At 46.8% G+C, this 27,389-nt stretch overlaps 1 protein-coding gene across 1 annotated transcript; it reads left to right on the top strand.

The window, feature by feature from the left end:
• Positions 1-560: 560 nt before the first annotated feature.
• On the top strand, positions 561-27,389 carry LOC114211409 (uncharacterized). The gene is made up of 21 exons (XM_088017524.1): positions 561-770; positions 1,244-1,369; positions 1,667-1,902; positions 2,037-2,188; positions 2,874-3,095; positions 3,349-3,684; positions 3,985-4,365; positions 5,443-5,613; positions 6,025-6,182; positions 7,467-7,607; positions 7,911-8,028; positions 8,276-8,460; positions 8,649-8,774; positions 8,899-9,091; positions 9,808-9,930; positions 11,897-12,048; positions 20,933-21,019; positions 22,614-22,760; positions 23,186-23,383; positions 26,205-26,327; positions 27,001-27,389. The coding sequence occupies exons 1-21, from the start codon at positions 561-563 to the stop codon at positions 27,058-27,060; spliced, it is 3,645 nt and encodes a 1,214-aa protein (XP_087873650.1). The 3' UTR covers positions 27,061-27,389.

Genomic DNA, 27,389 nt, shown 5'->3' with positions numbered 1-27,389 from the left:
CGCAGTGTAGATGGGGGTAGACACATCTAAATAAAAACTTCCCAAGGGGTGCCCGGGTGGCTCAGTCGGTTAAGCATCTGCCTTCAGCTCAGGTCATGATCTCAGGGTCCTGGGATTGAGCCCTGCATCGGGCTCCCTGCTCAGTGGGAAGTCTGCTTCTCCCTGTCCATCTACCTCTCCCCCTGCTCATGCTGTCGCTCTCAAATAAATAAATAAATAAATAAATAAATAAATAAAAGCTTTTTAAGGAAGAACTTTTCAAAAGAAAAGTAATATAGCTGTGTACAAAGTGCCCAAGTTAGGAGATGTCCAGCACTAGCTGGAGGAGCGGATCACAGAAGGCACTCCTATGTCACACTAAAGTGCTTCACCTTCTACACTTGCTACTCAAAGTATGCTCCTCAGATAGCAACACTCCACCTTAAATGTGATTATGAATCACCTGGGGACCTTCTGCTGCAATGCGGCAGAGGTAGAACCTAGAATTCTGTGTTTCTCACGAGCTCCTCAGCAGGGCTGATGCTGCTGGTCCAAGCAAGACTGTGGCTAGACCATTGAGGATGGGCAGGAAGAAGATACGGGGAAGATCGGCAGGGAGGCTTAACTTTGCGTTTCAGGAGGCGAATCCTGCTTCCCATCCCCTGACAGGTGGGTGCTGGGAGGCCGAGGAGCAGGTAGACCTGGAGTGGTTTGACCCAGAACGCTTCTTTGCGATCCTGCTCAGGCAGTCCCTGTCGGTGACAACGAAACTCAGCCAGACCAAGGAAGAGGTAAGTGGAGAAGCTGAAGAAGAGAGCAGGGTTGAAAACGGGTTCATTGCAGAGGGAGCTGGTTAAAAGGATATAGAACCTAAAGAAATCCTCCATCTATCCATAAGGAATCAGGAAAAAGGAAAGTATCCGGGAGGGGAAATAGATTTCAGATTAAACTTAGGGCTGATTTTCAGAACTTTGGGCTTCAGATCAGTGATAATCTATTAAGACCGCCGCTGGAGTCTCTCAGAGCCCCATTCCTGGTCCTCGGTAGCCCAACTGGAATGCATAAATTCAGGCCGGGAGGTGACAGGCGTCGGGACCAAAAAAGAACACACTAGAAGTCCAAGTATGGCATCTGGGTCAGGGGGCCTGTGGGGCTGCGGCGTCCCTCCCCCGACGGGCAGCAGAGGGCGCTGTGATCAAAGTGAGGAGAGCGGCCGCGAGGCTGGCGGGGCGCGGTGACAGGTGAACGCCGCCCTCTCCCGCAGCTCAAACGCCTCTGCCTCAATCTCGTCAGTGAAGTCCGTTCTCTGCGGCAGCTGTGGGGGGCTGAGCGCCGCATCCCAGCCTCTGCTGGCCAGCTTCTGGGGAACCCCCCGAGGGAGCTGCAACAGGTCGGGCTGTGTTCACCCCTTCCCACCTGGTCCCTGTGCCTAAATGCGACCCCCGGGGCGCCCTGAGCCCCGCCCCCCCCCGCCCCCGCCCCCCGTGGCCCCTCGCCCACGGTCCCATCTCCCAGACCCCCGGGCCCCCCCCACCCCCCACCCCTGAGGATTCCTCATCCCTTTGCCACTGCCGCCGGGCCTGCCCAGAATGTTCTGGAGCTCCCTCCGGGGGCTAGCCCCTGGGCAGCTGCTGGCCCTGGCGTCTGCAGCCCCCGGGCAAGGAGGCCGGGCTGTGTCTGATCCCAGGCTGCTGAGGCTGCTGCCAGGGCCGCGGAGGAGGAGGCCGGGCGCAGAGGGCGTCTGGCAGGCCAGTACGCAGCAAGCCTTAGTCACCAGCTGAGGCTCGTCCGCCAAGACCTGGGTGCCAGGCAGGAGCAGTGGGCCTCTTTCTGCTCCGCGCTGATGGCGGCTCGCCGGCTGCTGAAGCGCCAGGCGGCCTCCGGGCCCGCGAAGTCCTCCCAGGCGGGGCCGAACCCGGAAGGGTGTGTACCCGGTGCCTCTGCGTCGGGCTTGGTGAGCTCTGGCTTTAGGGGAGGAGCCCGCGTGGCTTCGCCAGCTCCGGAGCTGGCCACAGCGGAGCGTCATTTCCCCATCCCTAACCGCGCTCCCCTGATAGGGCCTCCCCCATGCCGCCCACCCCCCGCAGGGAAGTCCCCCAGCTGGATGCTGCGCTGGGCCGCCTGTCCCAGGCTGTGCTGCAGGAGGGCCACCGCCTGAAGGCCTGGGGCGTCCTGGGTACCGGCACTGGGGCGGAGCTGCTGCGGCCAGGTGGGTCCTGCTCCCCCGCGCCAGGGCCCCCCAGGAAACCTGGCCCTGCGTTTAGGGCGACAGGCCCTGCAGAAACTTGGCCCCTCCCCTACAACACCCTGCAGGGGAGGAGAAGGGCAGAGCAAAGTGGAAACCCCCAAAGCTGGCAGGGATTTCCGGTGCAGTGTGCGGGCAAACAGCTGGGTTGCCGAAGAGGGAGCCTCCTAAATGGGAGGAACAGGGTAGAAAGGAGCAAAACTGCCACGAAAAATGGCTTTACACATAAGGGAGCATTTCCTGGGAGCAAAAGCCTGACGCATGAGTGCAAAAGGCCACATTGGGAGAACACTGGGCTTGCCTGGAAACGAAGAGTGGGAGAGGGTCCCCTTGGGTTCCCTGTGGGCATTCTGAGTTCCGGGAGTCCCCAGCCCCATCAGATGACCCCTGGGCTGTCACCGCTGTTTCCCAGAGTCCTTCTAGTCCCCGCCAGGCTGCAGTATGATGCTATCCCAGTGTCATGTCTCAAGTGGGGCATCCTGGCCTGCACTCAGGAAAAGACAAGACACTCTGCTCTCAGGGGGCACTTGCTACTGGGGTTGGGGTGGGGTACTTCCCAACTCCTTCCAGGCACCAGCCAAGGGAGCCCCTAGCCTGCCCCCTCAGCCTCACACGCAGGGCTGAGCAGTCTGCTTTCCTGTCGCCGCAGCAGGCCCTCAAGGGGACGCCCAGGACATCAGAGTGAATTCCGTCACCGGGTTGATGGTCCCCGGCCCCAACTGTGCAATGCTTCCAGCCAGTGGCCATGCGGGGTCCATACCCCCTGGCTACTTCATCCACCCTGACACTGGGAAGGTGCTGCCTGAGGCTGGAAACCTGGGGTATGATCTGCAGGGAGCTACCTTGGTGCCCACCACTGACTTCAGTTCCGGTGAGACCCTGACCACGAAGGAGGAAGGAAGGTGCTCCCCGGGAGCACAAGGAAGGGAGCAGGGCTCTGTCCTTGCACCATGGGGTATGATGACGAGCTGAGCAGTAAACACCTTCTCCCCCTCCTCACTTGAACATTCTTGCTGCAGAAGGTGAAGGCTGGAGAGAGCCTCTCAGTGCAAGAAGGCTCTGCGGGGCCAGGGAGGGAGGCTGGCGTATCAACAGTACTAACACTTCCCTGTCTCCCTGTCCAGGGGGCGTCCGAACATCAGAAGCCGCCATCCTCCCCTACGTGCCCTACCCAACCTGTCCTGCCACGGGCTCCCCTCCCGCCCCCCACCTGCCTGTCCTGCAGCCGAGTCGGACGTCACGGCTGGGGGCGCTCATGACAGACCCCGCAACTGGCATCGAGGTGCCCGTGCTGGCTGTGACTCTGCATCCTCAAACCAGGCAGTGGCTCACTCTTGGGGGCACATACTGCAATCCTCTCACCAAGACCTTGGCCCCTCTAGAGCTGGGGGGCCCCGTGGAAGACACAGTCACAGGAAGCATCTCGCCAATCCTGGGAGTCGGGTTGGATGAAAACACAGGTGTCCGGCAGACCTCGGTGCTGTGCTCCCACCCTCTCCTCTCTGCCCGAACTGGCTTCCCCAGCCCCCCAGCCCCCTACACCCCCCCATGCTCTGGTCCAGGCTGCAAACCACCCCACACCCACCTTTCTGCCCTTTATTCCCACTCTGCTCTTACCCCACCTGTGTGCTCTGTCCTGGCTTCCAGTCCCCCACCCCCATCGCTCACTCGGTCCGCAGGGCCCAGTTCTCCTTACGCCTCATCTCCCCGTGTCTCTGTTCAGTCCCCTTCCTAACTCACCCTCTGGGTTCCGCTGCCAGGTCAGGTGCTTGCACTGGGGGGGCTACGAGATGCCTCGGGGAGCCTTATGCTGCCTGGTGACAGCTTTGAGGAGCCTCTGAGCAGGAAGACGGTCCGGCTGCAGGGAGCTTCTCGGCGAGAGGGCCAGACGGTGCCCCACACGGGAGGATCACAGGCCCTGCTGGACGCCAACGTGCTGGTGGCCCAGAGGCGAGTGGTTGCCGTGCTCCAGAGCTACCGGGAGAGGCCGGGGTCGAGGACACAGGGGCTTCTGGAGGCTGCCATCAAGGACATGAGAGAGGCACTGGGCTTGAGTCTGCACCATGCCCTGCAGCAGGCTCGGAGACTGGAGCGGCAGCTGGGGACGGCAGAGGCCATCGTGGCCAGTGGTGGGAAGATAGGTACCTACTGACCGAGACCTAGGCTCTCGGGCCCTGAAATCCCAGGCCCAGAATGGCCCGGTGCCTCAGTGCCCGCAGCTCGTAAGCTCGGGGACAGGGCTGCAGCCCCACGGGTCATGCACGCACGGGACCGAGGGAAGGGAGAAGGAGTGTGGTGGCTTCATGCCCGACCCCATGAATGGTCAGCTTGAACTCCGCCCTCTGATCTCTTGCCAATCCCGCTGGGTCTTACACTTAATGTTTGTGAAGTGTATGTTTTCTTGTTATTTCAGAGGGCTCCCAACACCATAACATGTTATGAGACCCATTTTACACCAGGGAGTCTGGAGTTCCTCCGTCTCCCTTCTGCCTCCACTAATACAAGGATGGGCAAGGAAAGGAAGTAGGAGGGGCATCTTCCTGGAGCTTACCTCACTCATTCTTTCTAGAAGCTTCTGCCCATGATGTGACAGAAAAGAACCAGGGTTTTAGGTCAGAACTGATTCAAGTTTGAAGCCCTGCCCCACCATTCAATAACTCTTTGACCTTGGGCAAGTTACTAGACTTCACTCTGCCTCTGTTTTAACATCTTTAAAATGGGGATAAAAATAATACATACTTTAGGTTCCATTGTAGGACCAAATAAAATGCAATTTTTTTAAAGATTTTATTTATTTGACAGAGAAAGGGAACACAAGCAGGGGGAGTGGGAGAGGGAGAAGCAGGCTTCCCGCAGAGCAGGGAGCCCGATGCGGGGCTCGATCCCAGGACCCTGGGATCATGACCTGAGCCGAAGGTGGACGCTTAATGACTGAGCCACCCAAGCACCCCTAATCTGTAAGGAGTTCTTAAGCCCAGACTTCTGGTCTTAAATTTGTTCCCTTCTCCTTTAGCTTTTTGGTGTGACCTGGAAATTGTTCTCAGCCTCCCAAAAGTCCTGATGCCACTCAGTACCTTTCTCCTGAATTCAAAATGTTAAGTGAGGCCCCAGAGGAAATGCAGTCTTTGTAGGGAAGCTTCTCTGGTCAGGGGTTAGCCCTTTGAGCCTGGCACATAACCCTAACCCCCGTTCTCTCTGCCAACTCCCCCTTGTGTTAGGAATGATGTGCTATCCTGGGACGGAGCTGTGGGTTCCAGTCTTGTACGGGATGGAGATCCCAGACCCTGAGGGCTCAGGGCTCATGGTGCCCATCCTGGGCATGGAGACTGATGGGAATTCAGGTGACGCCACAGCCCTGGCAGGTTCAATGGAAGATGCTGATGGCAAAGGTAGGAGGGAACTGGGGGCCTGTGAAAGCCCCAGGGGGGTCAGGAATGTGACTTAGCCCTGGGTGAGAAAGCCCTGGAAAGCTCAGGAGGGCTCCCCTCCTCTTCCATTTACTCATGAGCCATGGGATGGGGTCATTCTGACGCCTCCACTAGGGCTGCTGAGACCCAAAATAAAGTGCTCAGAGATTCCAGAACCCGAGGACCACAGGTCATTTATCTTCCACTGAGAAAATTGGGTCCTTTCCAAAACCAGCCCTTCAGAACCTCACCCTCAGGGTCTGTGGCCTCCAAGAAACCCTCTAATCCAGCTCAGAACCCCTCAAGGGTTCTCGGTTTCTTCGGCTCCCTTCCCACCATGTTTACCTCTTTCCATGACCACCTCTTCCTTCTTTCCCTCCCGCTTTGCCACAGGTCTTGTCCCAATCTCGATTGGGGCTCAAGCCATAGACCCCTTGACCGGGGAACCTGGTCCTGTCATTGGTGCTCAGACAGACCCCTCTGCCGGAGTGGTGGTGCCCATCGTCCAAGTGCTGGAGGCCCTGCCTCGGGGAGTGAGAGACCCTGGTCTGGTTCGTAGGAGCCGTTTATTCTATTTCTTTTCCCATTCATCCAGCAGCTGTGTATGAAGTACCCTCTAGGTTCCAGGCACTGTGTTAGGTGTTGAGATGCAGGAGAACTAGACGGGGCTCCTGTCCTCAGGAAACTGGTCGGCCATGGGTTCCAACCATGATCGTGGTTTATAAGGGTGTTAAGGGAGCACAGGGGAGGGATGTCCAAATCACATGCAGGAGAGCTCAAGGGGGCTTCCCTAAAGAGGCAACACCTGGGCTCAGTCAGAAAGAGGCCTGGGGGGCCAGCAAGCACAAAGGTGGCGAGCGTGAGACCATGACTGTCCTGGGAGGGTGAGAGGCGGCCGGCGAGGAAGGCCGGAAACAAATCACAAACTGCCTCGGGTGCCTGGCTGAGGCCCGGAAATGTGGCTTACCATGAAAGCCATGGGGAGCCACTGAAGGATTCTAAGTACACATGTGATATGATCAGATATGAATATTTTTGAGACTTTTAAATTTGGAAAATTTGGCACAATACAAAAAGAAAATAAATTACTCATAATCCTATATGTCTTAACATATGTAAATGAAGAAGCACAAGGTCCCTCCTCCCCATTGCTCTCCCCCATCTGCCATCAGCAGCACCCCCCCACCAGACACTGCTAACCTCTCCCCCTAGTCTCCCACTAAATGCAGCCACTGTTAATGGGTTGGCACATCTCCTTCCAGACATTTTTATGTGTGTGTATGTGAATATGTAGTCAGCATTCTAGAAAGTTCCTTCTGGCAGCCATGCAGAGGATGGATGGGAGCAGGGCCAGCCTGGAGCAGGAAGCCCCGTCAGGAGGTTATTGCAATAATTCAGCCATTGGCAGGTCTCCACGAAAATGGAAATGACGTAGGTCCTCCCATACATTCTCAGCCTGGTTCATTTCAGGAGCAAAGATGGATGTGTTGTAAAAGATTCTCATCAGAAGCCAAGACACTTTTAATTCTAGCCCCGACTCACGGTTTCACGTCGGAAGGGATGAGATGAAGGGAAGAGAACAGTTTCTACCTGCCCTGGCCTCGCCAGAGAGACCGGGCATTAGAAGGAGGGAGGAGGGGACAGAGATCTTGAAGCAGGTGCATGGTTATTATTTTTCCACCTACAACCGAGTCAACTGCCTTACCGAGCTTAGTCATGGACACCCAAGGGTGAGGGAGGCCCCTGTCTGGAGGAGAAGCCCTGGGGATCTTTAGCCAGACCCCAGGCTGTGAGGAGAAAAAGTGTACGAGCACCAGATAAGCTGGACATTGCAGCTGGACACCCTGGAGAAGGAGCTGAGAGCCCGGGAGCAGTACTGGCACGGCCAGGAGCAAGAAGAGATGTGTCTAGCAGAACGCCTGGGGCAGCTGAGCCACGAGCTGCTCTCCATTCCCAGCAAAGATGCTCGGCAGCGGGTGAGGCCCAGAGGCGCCACCTCACCGTCCCCACCCTTTACCCAGACTACCCAGGTTTCTCTTGTAAGTGTGGAGCCTGTGTCCCCCCTCGCTGACCGCAAAAATGGAACCCGTCTCAAGGCAGACCAAATCCCAGGATTCCCTGGCTCCAGGCCCTAGACTCTGGTCACCCCCTAAGTGTCTCAGGGTGGAGGAGGAAGGGAAGGAGGGGGGAAGGAGGAAGGACCACCATGAGACGGCCCAGCCCAGAGCTCCGGCCTTCCTCTCTGAGGCCCCTTCCTTTGTGCTTCCTGCCCTGTGCAGCTGAGGGCTGCTGAGGAGGCCCGGGCCGCGCTGGAGTCCTGCCACCTGCAGGAGACCGAGAGGAGAGCCAGAGCCCTGAGCACACAGAGCAGCCCAGAGCGGGGCCTGCTCTCTCAAGGTGGGACAGCATCCCCTGGGCCCAGATCCCCAGAGCAGAAATCTCCCGGGAGTGGGGACACCTCCCACAGCTGCCTCGTGGGGAGTCCCTCTTGCTCTCTGAATGTGCTCACCAGCCAGGCTCCCCCCGCCAGGCCCCGGCTCTGGTCTGGCGGGTTCCCCCGGCCCCAGTAAACCACTGTGCCTTTTCCTCTCCCTGTCGCCAGGGGTGGCGGCTCTAACGTGGCTCTTTTCTCTGCCCCCTGCAGCAGACAGAGAGGAGTGGGAGCAGGAGGTGCAGATGATGCTAGGCATGCAGGAAGTCCTGCAGAGTTTAGGACAGACAGCAGAAAAGCTCAGGCAGGCAGTGGGCCGGCTGCGGGGCCAGGAGCAGGAGATGTGGCTGCAGCAGCCTAGGAGTCCGAGCCCCCAGATCTGGAACCGTCGCAGGAAGGTGAGGCTCGGAGGCTGGTAAGAGGACCCATGCGGGATGAGCATATCCTCCTATGTCATCAGATGTGGTTCTTCAGGGCAGCGTGATATTCAGGAATAGGGGCCCCAAGGAGCAGCAGATGGGCTGGGAGGGGAACAGGAGGAAAGAAGCTCCATTTTCATTTGGGCATTTCACTTCCTATGCTCTAGGTGGTTGAGCATCTCTCTGATGAGTTTCAGGAGGTGGTAAGGGAGAGACTGAACTTTCTGGATAGGGCCCTCGGTCACCTGCAGTACCAGCGGGAGCTGAGCCGCCTCCACCTCTTGCACACCCAGGTACTGCCTTGGACTAGGCCACGGAGATCAGCAGGTCCAATTTAGTAGGGGCTTTGGAGAGAAGCTCCCAAAGCAGCCATGCGGGAGCCATGCGTGGAACCAAGTTCTGATTCTTTTGTCCTAGATTGTTGCCTCAGGCTCCCCTGCATGTTTGGAGAATTACCCTGGAGAAAGATTCTATGGAATGATCCCCACTTCTCTCAGGGCCCGGGCTGCTGCCTGCCCTCTCTTGATCCCCTTCCTGAAGAGCCTCACTGCAGCGCTAGTGGGAGCTCAAGGCCATGGCCCAGGCCGGGAGGACCAGGGGCCAGGAACAGGTAAGGCTGGTCACTCGCCCAACATTCCCTTCTGTTGTCAATGCTGATCACGACTGATAAGTTCTAATGCTACAGTCAGGGCTCCTGGCACTATAAGAGTGTGGCCACGGTAGGTTCTTCAGGAAGAACATAGAGAAACCCAGTGTATTTGTTTTCTATTGCTCTGTAACAAACTACCGGAAAGTTCTGTGGCTTAACACAACAAACATTGATTATTTCACAGTTTCTGCGGGTCAGGTTTCTGGGTGCAGCTTAGCGGGGTCCTGTGGCTCAGGGTCTCCTACAGGCTGCATCAGGGTGTTGGGCTAGGGCTGCAATCACCTCAAGGTTTGCCTGGGGAATTGAAGTTCTGTCCTGTGGTTGTTGGCCAGAGACATCAGTTCCTTGCCACGTGGACGTCATGGGACAACTTGCAACATGGCAGCCAGCTTCCTTCAGAGCAAGCAAGTGAGAAGGGGCCAAGAAAAATGGAAGCCACAGTCTTGTTGTATCCTGATCTCATTATTTGTGCCATATGCTATTCATTAGAAATGAATTACTAGATCCAACCCACACTCAAGGGGAGGGGAAACACAAGGGCATGGATACACATCGGAGGATCCTGGGGGCCATCTTACAGGCCACCTGTCCCATCTGACGCTACACCTGGCTCTTTCTGACTTTAGCCACAGTCCTGGGCCCTTACTCCAACAACTCTCTTCTTCCCCTCTGTTCAGATGCAGATAAAGCTGACATCATGTGGACCTCACCACTCCTTTCTACCCTGAAGAAAGTAGGCATCTGGTCCCAAGCCCGCAAGGAAGAAGCTGAACTACAAAGACAGGTGCATCACCCGCTAGGTAACCTCCTTTCCCTGGAGCCCCTGTTTGGAACTATCATGGCCCACTGAAGGTATTTGATGGTGTGACCCCCAGGGACTAGGAATGTCAGAATCCTGACCTGCCAATCATCCCTTCCTCCCCACCCCCAACCTAAGATTCCCAAGGGCCTTTTCCATGTAAGGAATAAAAAATAGGAATCAAAATCTTACTGTAATAACTTGGCCAATTTCAAAGGGGAAATCCTAAAGACCCTGTGCCTTCCCACTGAACACTGAATCTAAATCTTGGGATTTTACCCCACACGGGCCAGCCACATGTTACAAGGAGTTAATGGAAGAGGGCGAGATACAAGGAGACAGGCAGAGTGGACAAAGAATAGGAAGACCTTGCCCCAAAAAGCTAAGAAGAGTTTTACATTTATAAATGATTCGGGGGGAAAAGTGAAAAGAAGACTAACATTCTTATGGAGTACTTTGTAATATGTCATGTGCTATTCTCAGTCTTTGGATACGTTAGCTCATTTAATCTTTACAACAACCCAGCAAAGTAGGTACTTTTACTCATTTTATAGGTAGAGAAACTGAAGTATCTGAATAGGTCAAGTTAGTAGTGGAAAATCATGTTGCTAACAAGGAGTTCAGCTGGAATTCAGTCCCACAGCCTGTGCTCTCAACCTGCTTACCCATGTGAAAAATGATCCAGGACCATAAAGGCAGTGCCTAAAGGGAGATGCAGGTTATTGTGGTGGTGAGTTCCCAGGAGGACAAATCACTGTGTTTCAGAGAAGCAAGGGAAGGCACTGCGGGAGAGTGAGACCACGCTTCTACCATGAAGGTGGGAACACTGAATTTGAACCCCAATTTTGCCTCTCAGCTGGCAAAGCCTAAAATATTTACTTTTGGACCCTTTACAGAAAAAGTTTTGCTGACCCCAGAACTTAACCAATCTTAGTATTAATTGGGCCTCCCTTTGGGGGACGCTAAGAAGAGTGTAGGCAGAAAGGTGGGTTCTCACCACCACTTCAACCTCCATTGTCTTACAATGATATTGACGGTATAATATTGAAAGCAATTTGGGGACGCCTGGGTGGTTCAGCGGGTTAAGCGTCTGCCTTTGGCTCAGGTCATGATCCCAGAGTCCTGGGATGGAGCCCCACATCCGGGTCCCTGCTCAGAGGGGAGTCTGCTTCTCCCTCCCTCAGTCCCTCCCCCCCCCCCCGCTTGTGTGCTCTCTCTCTCTCTCTCAAATAAATAAAAATCTTAAAAAGAAAAAAAAAAAGAAAGCAATTTTATATGCATTGCCTTGTTTACGCCTGGTCACCCAACTCTTAATTCTGTAAGATAACAAAAGATTATTAACCTACTTTTTTATAGATGAGAGAGTTGATGCTCAAAGAAGTTTAGTATCTTTCCCCGGGTCTCCCAGGACCTGGACCAGAACCCAGGTCTCTGGCAGCTAGTTCAGCATTGTTTCCCACACCATGCTACCCAAGCTTCTTTTCATTGTCTTCTCAAGAATAAAAAGACAATACAATATGTTTCAAGACCCAAGGCCCATTAGAGACAATTCTATGAGGAAGTAAGATTATGATGTTAATCCAGCTAACATTTACTGAGTGCTTACTGTGTGCTAGACACAGTTCTGAGTACGTTACATTTAGTGCTCCAAACAACCCTATGAAATAGTAGAAGAAAATTAGTTACCATCTTTTCCGGATCCTTGTTTTGTTTTTTGTTTTGTTTTTGTTTTTTGGTTCTGGCACCTCTGTTCCTATTGACTGAGGCTCAATTGCTTTTCCATGAAAATGGGCGGGAGGCTCTGAGGCACAGTGCATATAGATAGCAGTGTGGATGGATGGGCGGATCAAAGCAAATACAGCTTTTTCTAAGTTGGATTGTGTTGTTGTTCTTGTTGCTTTTACTAAAAATCATTACTGGACAGAAAAGTCAGTGAAATCGTTGCTGTTTTCTCTTGATCTCTATAGCCCCCAAAAGCTCTTTGCAGGATGTCCCAAAACCTCAGTTAATGCAGAAGGAAGAGCTTATCACTGTGCAACCCACAGACCTTTCTGCCAGGGAGTTTGTGGTTTACCAGTATGGCCTCTCCATCCTGAACCTCCTCATCCCCGAGATGCACGTAAGTCTGGGTGCTGGCCTCTCTGTGGAGCAGTACTCTTGCAGCCAAGAAGGTCAAAGTGACCAGGAAGGAGGCTTTCGGGTGGTGGATATATGTTAGGATTAAGCAGCTGGAATAGGGAATTTGCTAGTCTCTCCTATAAAGGGACTGATAGAAGTCATTTTACCAATCTACAGTCTAATCTCTCAAATGATAATAAGTAGAGTCAATGAAGTACTTTGTACATGCCAGAAAATGTTCTAATAACTTGCATGAATTAATTCATTTAATGTTCACAAAAACCCTTTGACATAGATACTATTATTTTTTTCAAGTATAATTAACACAGTGTGATATTAGTTTCAGGTGTACAACATGATTCGACAAGTCTGTACATTACTCAGTGCTCATCATGATAGGGGTACATCAATCCCCTTCGCCTCTTTCCCACTCTCCCCTCCCCTCTGACAATCGTGAGTTTGTTCTTTGGGTTTTTTGTTTGTTTGTTTGTCTCTTCTTTTCTTTGTTCATTTGTTTTGTTTCTTAAATTCCACATATGAGTGAAATCATGGTATTTGTCTTTCTTCGACTGACATATTTCACTTAGCATAACGCCCTCTAGGTCCTTCAGTGTTGTCCCAGATGGAAAGATTTCATTTATTTTTTATGACTGATTAATATTCCATTTATATCTATATATAGATAGATAGATATGTATAGCACGTCTCTTTTATCCAGTCATCTATTGCTTCAATATCTTGGCTATTATAAATAATGCTGCAATAAACATAGGAGTGCATATATCTTCTCAAATTAGTGTTTTCATTTTCTTTGAGTAAATATCCAGTAGTGGAATTACTGGATATTATGGTAATTCTATTTTTAATTTTTTGAGGAACTTCCATACTGTTTTCCACAATGACTCACCTGTTTGCATTCCCATCAGTGGTGCACGAGGGTTCCTTTTTCTCCACATCCTTGTCAACACTTGTTATTTCTTATGTTTTTTATTTTAGCCATTCTGACAGGTGTAAAGTGGTACCTCATTGTGGCTTTCATATGCATTTCCCAATGATGAGTGACTTTGAGCACTTTTCATGTGTCTGTTGGCCATCTGGATGTCTTCTTTGGAGAAATGTCTACTCCTGTCCCCTGCCCATTTTCAACCAGATTATTTGGTTTTCTGGTGTTGACTTGTAATGAGTTCTTTATGTATTTTGGATATTAACCCCTTACCAGATATATCATTTGCAAATATCTTCTCCCATTCAGTAGGTTGCTTTTTTGTTTTGTTGATGCATTCCTTCACTGTGCAAAAGTTTTTTACTTTTGTGTAGTCCCAATAGTTTAATTTTACTTTTGTTTCTCTTGCCCTGGGAGACATATCTAGAAAAGTGTTTCTATGGCCAACATCAAAGAAATTACTGCCTATGTTTTTTTTTCTTCTAGGAATTTTATGGTTTCAGGTTTCACATTTAGATCTTTAGTGCATTTTGAGTTTATTTTTGTGTATGGTGTAAGAACGTGGTCCAGTTTCACTCTTATACTTGTAGTTGTTCCGTTTTTCCAACACCATTTGTGGAAGAGACCATTTTTGTCCCATTGTATATTCTTATCTCCTTTGTCATAGATTAATTGACCGTAAAAGCATGGGTTATTTCTGGACTCTCTATTCCGTTCCATTGATCTATGTGTCTCTTTTTGGGCCAAGACCATACTGTTTTGATTACTATAGCTCGTAGTATATCTTGAAATCTGGAATTGTGGTACTTCCAGCTTCGTTTTTCTTTCTCAAGATTGCTTTGGCTCTTTGAAGTTTCTTGTGGTCCCATAGACATTTTAGGATTATTTGTGGTAGCTCTGTGAAAAATACTATTGGTATTTTGACCAAGATTGCAATAAATCTGTAGATTGCTTTGGATAGTTTGGACACTTTAACAATATTTGTTCTTCCGATCCATGAGCATGGAATATCTTTCCATTTGTTTGTGTCATCTTCAATTTTCTTCATCAGTGTTTTAAAGATTTTATTTATTTATTTGTCAGAGATAGAGACAGAGAGAGAGCACAAGCAGGGGTAATGGTAGACAGAGGGAAAAGCTGGCTTCTCGATGAGCAAGGAACCTGATGCAGGACTTGATCCTAGGACCCTGGGAGCATGACCTGAGCCAAAGGCAGACGGTTAACCACTGAGCCACCCAGGCTTCCCTTCCTTCATCAGTGTTTTATAGTTTGCAGAGTACAGGTCTTTCACCTCCTTGGTTAAGTCTATTCCTAGGTATTTTACTATTTTTGGTGCAATTGTAAATGGGACTGTTTTCTTAATTTCTCTTTCTGCTACTTCATTATTAGTTATAGAAATGCAACACTAAATATTAACTTTGTATCCTGTGACTTTACTGAATTCATATATCAGTTCTAGTAGTTTTTTGGTGGAGTCTTTAGGGTTTTCCATATATAGTATCATGTCACATACAAATAGTGAAAGTTTTACTTCTTCCTTACCAATTGGGATGCCTTTTACTTTTTTTTCTTGTCTGAGCGCTGTGGCTAGGATTTCCAGTGTTATGTTTAATAAAAGTGGTGAGAGTGGACATCCTTGTCTAATTTCTGATCTTACAGGAAAAGCTCCCAGTTTTAACACCATACGATGATGTTAGCTGTGGGTTTTTCACATGTGGCCTTTATTATATTCCCTCTTAACTACTTTGTTGAGGATTTTTATCATGAATGAATGTTGTATTTTGCCAAATGCTTTTTCTGCATCTATTGAGATGATCGTATGGTTTTCATCCTTTCTCTTGTTAATGTGATGTATCCTGTTGATTGATTTGTGAATATTGAATCACACTTGCACCCCTGGAATAAATCCCACTTGATCGTGGTGAGTGATTTTTTTAAAGTACTGTTGGATTCAATTTGTTAATATTTTGTTGAGGATTTTTGCAACTATGTTCATCAGAGATATTGGCATATAGTTTTGGGGGGGGCTGTAGTGTCTTTATCTGGTATAGGTATCAGGATGATGCTGGCCTCAGAGAGTGAGTTTGGAAGCTTTCCTTCCTCTTCTGTCTATTGGAATAGCTTGAGAATAGGTATTAATTCTTCTTTAAAAGTTCAGTAGAATTCACCTGGGAAGCCGTCTGGTCCTGGACTTTTGTTTGTTGGGAGGTTTTGTTTTGTTTTGTTTTAATTACTGATTCGATCTTATTGCTAGTAATTAGTCTGTCAAAATTTTCTATTTCTTCCTGATGCAGTTTTGGAAGGTCATATGTTATTAGGAATTTACCCATTTCTTCTAGGTTGTCCAATTTGTGGGCATATAGTTTTTCATAATATTTTCTTATCATCCTTTGTGTTTCTGTGGTGTTGGTTGTTATATCTCCAGGATCATTCATTTCTGATTTTATTTATTTGAGTCCTCTCCCTCTCTGTCTTTATGAATCTGGCTAAAGGTTTATCAATTTTGAATTTTGTTAATCTTTTCAAAGAACCAGCTCCCAGTTTCATTGGTCTGTCCTGATTGTTTTTTTAGTCCCTATTTTATTTACTTTTACTCTTGTATTTATTATTTCCTTACTTCTACTGGCTTTGGGGCTTTGTTTGTTTTTCTTTTTCAAGCTCCTTTTGTTGTAAGGTTGGGTTGTTTATTTGAGATTCTTCTTGCTTCCTGAGTTAGGCCTATATTGCTATAATCCTCCATCTTACAACAGCTATTGCTGCGTCCCAAAGATTTGGGACCACTGTGTTTTCATTTTCATTTGTCTCCATATATTTTTTTATTTCATCTTTGATGTGTTGGTTGACCCATTTATTGTTTAGCAGCATGTTATTTAACCTCCACGTATTTGTGTTGTTTCTGGATTTTTTCTTGTGATTGATTTCTAGTTTCATTCCACTGTGGTTAGAAAATATTCATGATATGATTTCAGTCTTTTTTAATTTGTTGAGACTTGTTTTGTGTCCTAACATGTGAGCTATTCTGGAGAATGTTCCATGTGCTCTTGAAAAGAATATGTATTCTGTTTTTGGATGAAATGTTCTGAATGTATGTGTTCGATCTATCTGGTCCAATGTGTCATTCAAAGCCACTGTTTCCTTGTTGATTTTCTGTCTAGATGATCTACCCATTGATGTAAATGGGGTGGTAAAGTCCCTACTATTATTGTATTACGATTGGTTTCTTCCTTTATGTCTCTTAATAGTTGCTTTATATATTTGAATGCTCCCATGTTGAGTGCATAAATATTTACAATTTATTACAATCAGCTCTTACTTCTTACATCTCCTTGTTGAATTGTTCCCTTTATCATTAGGTAGAATTCTTTTTGTCCCTTGTTACAGTTTTTGTTTTAAAGTCTGTTTTGTCCATTATTGATACTGCAGCTTTCTTTTAACTTCCATTTGCATGATAAATGTTTTTCCATACCTTCACTTTCAATCTGTGTCTTTAGGTTAAAATGAGTCTCTCGTAGGCAGCGTATAGATGGGTCTTGCTTTTTTATCCATTCAGTCACCCCACATCTTGATTGGTAGTTAGTCCATTTACATTTAAAGTAATTATTGAGGGTATACGAGCAGCTGCATTCCCCAGCCAGAACCTCCAAATGAAGTAATTATTGATAAGTATGTACTTTTGCCATTTTGTTATGTGTTTTTACGATTGTTTTGTAGTTCTCCATTCCTTTCTTCGTTTACTCTCTTGCCTTAGTGATATGCTTGGATTCCTTTTCTCTTCATTTTTTGCCTATTACAGGTTTTTGGTTTGTGGTTACCATTAGGTTGATAGATAACGTCCTATGTATATAGCAGTCTATATTAAGTTGATGTTCACTTAAGTTTGAAGCCATCTAAAAGCACTAAAATTTGGGCACCTGGGTGGCTCAGTCAGTTAAGTGTTTGCCTTCAGCTCAGGTCATTATCCCAGGGTCCTGGGATCCAGCTGCATTGGGCTCCCTGCTCACTGGGGAGTCTTCTTCTCCCCCCTCCCTCTGCCTGCTGCTCTGCCTACTTGTGCTCTCTCTTTCTCTCTCTGTCAAATAAATAAATAAAATCCTTAAAAAAAATAAAAATAAAAGCACTAAAATTTTAATCCCCTCCCCAACATTTTATTTATATGATGCCATACTTTACATCCTTTTATTTTGGGAATTCCTTGACTGGTTTTTATAGATATAATTGATTTTACTGCTTTTGTGATTTAACTTCTGTACCTGTTTTATAAATGATTAATATGCTTTTATTATGTTTCTATTTACTTATGAATTTTTTTCCTTTCCTAATTTTATTACACCTGATTACAGCCTTTTCTTTCCACTTGAAGAATTACCTTCAATGTTTCCCATAAGGCTGGTTTAGTGGTGATGAACTCCTTTTACTTTTATTTTTCTGGGAAACTCTTTATCTGTCCTAATCTGAATTATAGCCTTGCTGGATAGAGTATTCTTGGTTGCAGTTTTTTTTCCCTTTCAGCATTTTGAATACATCATGCCACTGTCTTCTGGCCTGCAAAGTTCTGCTGAAAAATCAGCTGATAGCCTTATGAGGTTTCCCTTGTATGTAACTATTTTCTTTTCTCTTGATGCTTTTAAAATTCTCTTTATCACTACTTCCTACTATTTTAATTATTATATGTCTTGGTGTGGACCTCCTTGGATTGATTTTGGTGGGTGCTCTCTGTGCCTCCTGGATCTGCATGTCTGTTTCCTTCCCCAGATTGGGGAAGTTATTTCTTCTAATAAGTTTTCTGCCACCGATCTCTCTTTTCCTTCTGGGATCTGTGTAATGGGAATGTTACTGCACTTGATAGTGTTGAGATCCTGCCCTCCTTTCTCAAGACCAGTAAGTATCTTTATGACCATTACTTTGAATTCTCTATCAGGCATATTGCTTACCTTCATTTCACTGAGCTCTTTGCTCTGATTTTGTCCTGTTCTTTATTTGGGACATATTCCTCTGTCTCCTCATTTTGTCTAACTCTGTGTTTGTTTCTATGTACTAGGGAAGTCAGCTAAGTCTCCTGCTCTTGAAAGTAGTGGCCACCAATTAATGTAATTCCTATCAAAATACCACCAGCATTTTTCACAGAGCTAGAACAATCAATCCTAAAATTTGTACGGGACAACAAAAGACCCCAAATAGCCAAAGAAATCTTGAAAAAGAAAAGGAAAGCTGGGGGCATCACAATTCCAGACTTCAAGTTATATTTCAAAGCTGTAGTGATCAAGACAGGACGGTACTGGCACAAAAACAGATGCATAGATCAATGGAACAGAAGAGAAAACCAAGAAATTAATCCACAACTATATGGTCAATTAACCTTTGACAAAGCAGGAAAGAGTATCCAGTGGAAAAAGGACAGTCTCTTCAACAAATGGTTTTGGGAAAACGGGACAACAACATGCAAAAGAATAAAATTGGACCACTTTCTTATGCCATTCACACATATAAATTCAAAACGGATGAAAGATCTAAATGTGAGGCAGCAAAGCATCAAAATCTTAGAGGAGAACACAAGTAGTAACCTCTCTGACATCAGCCATAGCAACTTCTTACTAGATATGTCTCCTGAGGCAAGGGAAACAAAAGCAAAAATAAACTACTGGGACTTCATCAAAGTAAAAAGCTTCTGCACAGTGAAGGAAACAATCAACAAAACTAAAAGGCAACCTATGGAATGGGAGAAGATATTTGCAAATGACATATCTGATAAAGGGTTAGTATCTAAAATATATACAGAACTTATAAAACTCCACCCCCCAAAAACAAATAATGCAGTTAAAAGTCAGCAGAAGACATGAATAGTCATTTCTCCAAAGATGAAATCCAGATGGCCAACAGACATGAAAAGATGTTCAACATCACTCATCATCAGGGAAATGCAAATCAAAAACCACAATGAGATATCATCTCACACCTGACAGAATGGCTAAAATTAACACAGGAAACAACAGGTGTTGGTGAGGATGTGGAGAAAGGGGAACCCTGGTGCAGTGTTGGTGGGAATGCAAACTGGTGCAGCCACTTGAGAAAACAGTATGGAGACTCCTCAAAAAGTTGAAAATAGACCTACCCTAGGATCCAGCAATTGCACTACTAGGTATTTACAAAAATACTAATTTGAAGAGATACATGCACACCAATGTTTAGAGCAGCACTATCAATAATAGCCAAATTATGTAAAGAGCCCAAATGTCCATCAACTGATGAATCAATAAAGAAGATGTGGTGTGTGTGTGGTGTGTGTATATATGTGTGTGTGTGTGTGTGTGTGTATACATACACACCACACACACACACACACACACACACACACACACACACGATGGAATATTACTCAGCCATAAAAAAGAATGAGATCTTGCCATTTGCAATGACATGGATGGAGCTAAAGAGTATTATGCTAAGCAAAATAAGTCAGAGAAAGACAAACACTGTATGATTTCACTCACATGTGGAATTTAAGAACCAAAACAAATGAACATGGGGGGAAAAAAGAGGCAAACCAAGAAACAGTCTTAAATATGGGGGACAAACTGATGGTTACTGGAGGGGAGGTGGGCAGGGAGATGGGTGAAATAGGTGATGGGCACTGAGGAGGGCACTTGTGATGAGCACCGGGTGTTGTATGTAAATGATGAATCACTAAATTCTACACCTGAAACTAATATTACACTGTACATTAACTAACTGGAATTTAAATAAACACTTGGGGAAAAAAAGAAAAAAAAGAAATTATATCTTAAGAAGATATTACTGGAAAAAAAAGAAAAAGAAAGTAGCAGCCATATGAAGAAGAGGCCCAATAGTGCCCTACAGTACAGTGTCCCCTGTTCACCAGACCAGATGTGCCAGGGGTGTGTCTCCTATGTATGTTTTGTGTACCCTACTGTTGTCCTGAGACGCATCGACTTCAGTCCAGTCAGCTGTAATGGCCTACATTGCCTGTTGTGGGCAGGGTTTGGTCCCTATGCTGTTAAGGGGCCAGTCTGGGGCTACCCTGGGCTTGTGGTTGCGTCAGACCAGATGCGCGCCCTCAGCTCATTCACTAGCACTGCAGTCACATTGAACTACAGGTTACTTTCCTTGTGTTGTCCCCTGAGAGGCTTTCGTTTGTTGGTGGGGCCTATAGTCAGACAAGATGTCTGCCCCCAGTCCTTCTGTTGGGGTTGCAGGGACCCTGAACTACAAGACTCTCTGCTTATACTGCCCCTTATGAGGTTTTTGTTGGTAGGCAGGATCAGCAGTCATACCAGATGTCTGCTCCCCGCCCATTGCTGGGGCTGCAGTCAAACTGATACGTGTGGTTGTGTGGTTATCTCCTCCTCTTGCTGGGGGTTTAGTTCTCAGCCACGTCTCCAGCTCTCCTACCCTTTTCAATGTGGTCTCCTCTCTGTGATTAACTGCGAAGACTCTGTTCTACCAGTCTCTGGGTCATTTTCTGGGTTAGTTACACTGATGTGGCTTTGATCTGAGTGTATCAATGGGACGAGATGAGCTTAGGATCCTCCTCTGCCACCTTCCCAGGCCCCTATATCTATTTTTTTTTTCCTCATTTTAAAAGTGAGGTGGGAAAATACAAAGTGATTGAGTTAACTTACCCAAGATTCCACAACCGAAAGGGTAGAATGGGGTGAGGACCCAGCCGTCATGCTTGAGCGCCCCCATGCCTGACTGCCACACTCTATTTAAAAAAGTAATAAATTAATTCTTATAGTTAGCATAAATATTAAACACATAAATACTCTTTGCACTTTCCTGTAGTGTGTGCTGAATCTTCTTATCCTGTTCCAATGCATTTACTTCCCATTAATTTGGTTGGTGCTGTGTAGCTGAGCCACATGAGAATTGTTTAGCAAGAAGATGGGTCTTGGTTTGGGTTTTATTTGTTTCTTATTCTTTTCAGGCTCCTGAAATCACCCTGCAGATTGCTTCTCATCTTCCTGCAATGGATGCCTCAGACAATGCCTTCCAAGGCTCCTTCTTCTATCAGGTGCTACAGATTCAGTTCCAGAGGGGGTTTGTAAAATTCTAGGGTCTAAAAAGGAGCAAAAAGACCAAATGTTATAAAACATTTTTCTCTCTCAAGTCCTGACAAGTCTTTATTCCCCCTTGGTAATAAGTCATTCAGTAAGGCATAATAAATGTCACCATGTAAAAGCTTTCTCCAATTAGTGAAATGAGTATGTCCCAGCCCAGAGAACCATAATGGCTTTGTGCCCCTTACTGAATCTCTGCCATCAAAGTCGATGGTTCCAGACTGGTGTTTCCCGTAAGAGTCGTGGTTCCAGCTTCAGCAGGTCCTGCACAACCAGCATCTTTCTGCAGAAAAGGGATTGAAATTATTCCTGCCCCTGCAGTTCCTCAAATACGCAGGATTGGCAGTGCCTTGGTGGCAGCCCAAAGCCGGCGTACACAGACCCGAAACACTGAGAACAGTTCGTTGGTAAACAGTGATTTGAGAGGGGCACTGCTAACCAATGCTAGAGGACTAGGAAGCCTTGACACTTGACTAGTTGGTTTTTAGGGGATGTCATAAGACCAAAAATTATGCTTTCGTTGCACCCTCCAAGCATCCTTTCACTTGATCCTCAAAGAAATCTATGAAGTAGGCAAGAATTTAATCCCATTTTACTGACAGGGAAGCCAACTCAGGATTCATTGGGTACTGTGCGTCAGGCACTTGGCCATGCGCCTTACATGCGCTATATCGTTTACAGTTTATAACAACCCAACCCTAGGGGGTGGGTGCTCTTGCTATCTCCATTTTATGAAGTAGGAGATTGAGGCCCATTGAGGCCAAGTGACTTTCCTAAGATCACAGGGTTAGCAAGAGTTTAAACTCAAGTTCTAAATTCAACCTCCTTTTTAACCACTGTGCTGTGTCGCTACCCAGAGCTCATTCCAGGGACAGATCTCAGACTATCTGGCTCGAAATTACCTAATGCTTTTCCATGCCAACCTATTGCCTGAACAAGAGAGTTATTTCAAATCAATTAGACAAGACAGAATATTTAAGAACCTGATTACAATAAAGATATGAAAGACAAAGTCAGAGAGCCCTATAAGGCACCGATTCTCAGACTGGCGTCCTTGGACCTCATGGGTCAACCACCTGGGAAGCTTGGTAAACATGGAAATGCCAAGGACTCCCCTAAAGCAGCCCACAGAACCAGACATTCTGGGATGGGCCCCAAGAATAGAATCACTCCCTTGTGATTTTTATCTGCAGATACAATTTGAGAACCACTGCTTAAGGAAACGGTGATTGGAGGACATCAATAAAAAAACAGAGATGCATGAGTAACTTCGCTCTGAATTTCTAGTAGTTTATTTTCTGTACCACGGGGGAGCAAAAACTGGAGGAACAGTGGGGAACATGATTTATTCAGGGAGTTGAACTAAAGCAATACTTTTTCCCTCTACATCTGAATCTTTCCTTCAGTAAATTTCCATTAACCCCAGGGAGTCTCTGATATTATGATTCCAAAAGTTATTTTAAACCACATAAAACTAGGAAGAGAAAAAGGTAGTGGAAACATTCCCTGAGGTTGACATCTCTGTGTTTGGGTATCTCCCCTACTCAGAGCACTGAAAACGCACTGTTTGTTGGGAGAGATTCTTTGGCGTCTGCGGGAAGTTTCATTCTGCTGCTGATCCACTGCCTGGCCCACATCGCCGCCGAGGACTTCCGCCAGGATGCAAACCCTGCCTTTCTGAGGTCATTTTACAAGGTATTTATAAAATGCATGGGGCGCTTAGCTTTGCTCCCAGAATAACAAATTCTTTAAGCTGTGCAATATTTCAAAGCCACTTAGGTCCCATTGTTGGTCTCTGGTTCCTACTGCCTGGCCAGGAAGAAGGTTTTCCTGATCAAATTTCCTGTGGCAGCATATAACAAAATGCATGCACCCCTCTGTAGGAATCAGAGAGAAGTGGTCTTCCTATAAGAAAGGCATCCCAGCTTTCTGGGCTTACTCCCTTGTCGATACATAAGCCTCACCAGAATTGGAAATGACAGTCATAACCCATGGTAAGGGCAAGCAAAGATGATCCATACCAAGCCCCATTTTTCTTTCAACTATATATAATTTTGAAGCTTTAATAGCAGTCACCTAGAATGGAACTGATCTGGCCCCCGCGCCGTTCCCTTGACCAGGGCCTTCGGGCTTATTTCGGGAAAGCATTCTTGACCACACTGCGGATGTCCGTGAGCTCCTGGGACAGTAAGCTTGACCAGAGCATAAGCGCGGCTCTGCGGGACGAGCAGCCCATCTCTGAAAGAGAAAGAGATCTTCTCTCTTTACTCCTTGAAAGGAAGTGTGAGTCTTGCTTGGAGCCCGAGTCATCGGAAGAGGTAACTAATTTTAACTGGTGTAGCATATGTCAGTTAAAAGTTGACTTCTTCACAGAGTCAATGCCTCAGTGTCTGACCTGTTCAGATATTTCTGGCCTCCCCAGGTGGCACACTGCCTTGACACTCAGCCTGTTTCTCAAACCACATACGACAGTATATTTTTTAATCCTGTATTCTACAAGGCAGACAGTGGGTACCTGGCTCTTTGAGTTATGGGGATTGCAAATGAGGCTCCATAGTTACTTAACTCATGTCCCACTAACATATCAATTTGCAGAATTCCATCTATAAAACTCACTGTGACTCAGTAATTAAATTTAGATGCCCCGGTGGTAGCCTATTTACCGAACAGCAGTGTGTTGCTTTCTGTGCAAGCCTGACAAGGATATTCTTAATATTGTGTTATTTAAAATGCCTTTATAAGAATACTATCATCCAGCTTTTTAACTATTAAAAACATGTGTGATCTTAAAATTGTCATCCTCCATTAAAGATCAATTCGTTCTTGAGTTACAAACAAGAGCACCTTCTCTCTCATTAGTTATATAAAACTTTATACCTTTCAAAGCACTTTTATGTATTTGTTGTCTCATTTGATCCTACCAGCAGCCCTGTAGAATAGGTAGCATGCATATTGTTTTTGGTAGCATACATATTTTTGGTCACATTTTGTATTTAAGGAGAGAATAAGCTATTTGCCCCAAGTCATGAAGCTCTTTGTAGTGGCAGATCTGGGATCAGATTCTAGATCTCCTAAGTAAATTTCCATAAACACCTCTCTATGGTCAGATCCCCATTAGTTACCAAGTCAGAGATTTATTTGGTGATTGTTGACGGTGATAGTGATGGTGACAGTGATGGTGATGGCGGTCATCTAGACCCCAGAATCAGTCACACCCCAGCTCCCACAGACCCCAGAGAATGCTCGGTTCTCTCTCCTCCTCTGACAGTAGCATCGGACCCATCTGCTCACTTCCTCCTCCTCAGTACAGTCTTTACTTGGCTCCCAGGACACCAGCATCCTCTGGTTTTCTCCTACCTGTTTGGCTCTTCCTTCTCCGTCTCCTTTGCGGATCCCGCCTCCTCTCCCTGGCCTCTTCGTGTAGGAGGGCCAGCGGTCAGTCTTGTCCTCTTCTTTTCTCTGGCTATATTCGCTCCCCTTGGGGAGCTCATCCCATCTACTAGCGTAAACCCTATCCGTATGTCAAGGACCCTCACATTTTTATCTCCAGGCCCACCCAACTCTCCAACGGAACCCATGTCCTCAACCGCTTGTAGCCACCTCCACTTGTAGGTCTAAGAAGCATCTCAAACTCAACACGCCCCGACCCCATCTTCTGTCCAAACCTCCTCTACTCAAAACCTTCCCCATCTCAGTTGATGGCAACTGTTTCTTCTGGTTTTTCAAGCCAAAGTCTTCCTGGAAACCTCTCTGTTGCAAACACCCCATAACCAATCCATCAGGAAATCCTATTGCTCTATTTTCAGAATAGAGCCATAGTGTGACCACGCCTCCTTGCCTACAGGGCTCAAAGCCTGGTGCGGGTGCTCATGCTCCCACCTGCAGTCCTGTAATACTTACTAACCCGTCCCCGATTCCAACCTTGCCTCTCCTCAGTCTGTTCTCAGCACATTGGTCGCAGTGATCCTCGTCAAATGAAAATGGGTCAGTTCAAACTCCTGCTGTGGCTCCTCATCTCACTTAGAGTCAAAGCCAAGGAAGCCAAGTCCCCTCGTCTCCCACCCCCTCACCCACCACTCTTCCCCTTGGTCACTCGTCTCCAACCATGCTTTCCTTCTTGCTGGTCTTCAGACACACCCGCTGCACTCCCCGCTGCCTGCAACAGCAATGGTTCTCAACCAGCGGCGATTTTATCTCCCACAGGACATGTGGCAATGTCTGCAGACATTTTTGATTATCCTACGCCTTGGAGAGGGCTGCTACTGTTAACTAATGGAGAGAAGCCAGGGATGCCACTAAACAGCCCACAGTGTGCAGGACAGCCCCCACAACAAAATACTATCCACCCCAGAATGTCAGTGGTGCTGAGGTTGAGAAACCCCGGGCTAAGCAGTTAGAGCATGCACAACTCCCTTACCTCCTCCATGTCTTTGTTCAAGTGTCACCTCCTCCCTGAAGCCTGCTCTGACTAGCCCATCTCATTTGCAACCCTCTTTTCTCCTGTTCATCAGCTTTTCCTTACCGTGCTCAACTTTTCTTTCTCCCGTATGATTTCCTAACGTACTACATAATTTACTCACTTAGGCTTGTTTATTACTTTTCCTCCCTAATAGAACATCAGCTCCATGAGGTCAGAGATGTTTGTCTGCTTTGTTTCCTGAGGTAGCACCCATGCCAGGCTCATAAGGAGGCTTTCAGTATATTTACCATATTAATGAACAGGTTTGTAAGGACCCCGATGCTCTTATATACTGAAATATTCCAGTCTACCAGAGGTAACTACAAGGCAGGTCAGAGCAAGCGTTTATTACTTACTTGCCATGTGCCAGGTCTTCTGCTGGGAGTTTTACATGCATCATCTCATTTAATCTTCCCTATACCCTTACAAGCTAGATGCTACTTTTATTCCTAACTTACAGGTGAAAAAACGCTTAGCAGTGTTAAAAACTTGCCCAAGACAGAGGTAGTTGTGGAGCTGGAAGGCTAGTCCTCTGTCAACCACCATCTATGGAGAGGTCTTGCTTTTATTTTAAAGACAGAATTGTATGTATTCTGCTCAGGTCCAGTCTAAGAAGATCCAGGAGTACTTAAGAGAAATGGGAGCAAAGGTATTAACTCTGTCCTCCACACTCTCCACAGTATATTAAGAGAAACACGGATCTTCTCCTCTTCACCAATATGGAACATTTTCTAAAATCCCTCCTCACCGCAGAACAACAGATCCCAAGAAAAGCAAGAGATCAGCATGGGGACGAAGAGAAGGTGAGATGCCCTTATGATCTACGGCATTAAGACTGTACTTTGCTATACACCTTGAAACAGTTTATCATGTGTTTGGAGCCACCTTTGTAATTGAACATGTCAGCAGAACAAAGGATTGGAAATCAATGGTGGTAAGAAAAGCTACATCATCTGTCACTTTATTTAAGAGTTTTCCCAGTACAGGAGATGGTAGATCTTAGATCTCAGAGTTAGGAAGGAAGAGATCACAGTTTATCTCTCTGCCTTCAGGCAGGTAAAGCATTAATTAATCCCAGAGAGTGGGAACTGAGACTCAGACTAGCCCCCGTCCACCCAGCTGGAAGAGGGCAAGAAGTAGCTAGAACTGGGTCCCTTGCCTTCTCATTCAGGGTTTCTTTCATTATGATACCTGCTGCTATTGTATAAAAGGTTGTTTGTTTTTTATCATAAGCATTAAAATGTTATATCTTTAGGGGCACCTGGCTGGCTTAGTCAGTAGAGCATATAATTCTTGATCTCGGGGTCGGGAGTTCAAGCCCCATGTTGGGCATGTAGCCTACTTTAAAAAAAAAAAGTTATATCTTTAAAAACCTACACATATTTTGGTTGCAAATGACCAACACTAATATTTTGTAAGGTATATGTATAATTAGCAAAGAGAAAAACCCCAAATACCTTCATTTTTCTCATGCAGAGATGTGACCTTACATGTCAAGATCAAGATCAGCAGCTAGCACCCCGGAGAAATAACTGAACACTGACTTCAGCCCTGGGCCCCAGTCCACTTTATGAAAAGTTACCACCCATGTCTGGGGTGAAAACTACCTTTAAAACTTTATTAAAATATAACACAGCTTTTAAAAGTGCACATATCATAAATGCACTCCTCACAAATCGTCCAAAGTGAACATTTCCATGTAAACAACATCAAGAAAGACAACATCACCAGCCTCCCAGAAGTCTCCCATGTCCCCTCCATCTGGTCATTAGCCCCCCGAGAATAACCACTATCCTGACTTCATACATCATCAACTGTTTTTGTTTATTCATGAACTTCACATAAACAGAATCATAAATTATGAA

This window comes from Eumetopias jubatus, unplaced genomic scaffold (assembly GCF_037043125.1).
Source record: "Eumetopias jubatus isolate StellerSeaLion01/CBP00866 unplaced genomic scaffold, mEumJub1_p1.0 scaffold_13, whole genome shotgun sequence".
Classification (NCBI taxonomy): domain Eukaryota; kingdom Metazoa; phylum Chordata; class Mammalia; order Carnivora; family Otariidae; genus Eumetopias; species Eumetopias jubatus.
This window is presented reverse-complemented; position numbering and strand designations above follow the sequence as displayed.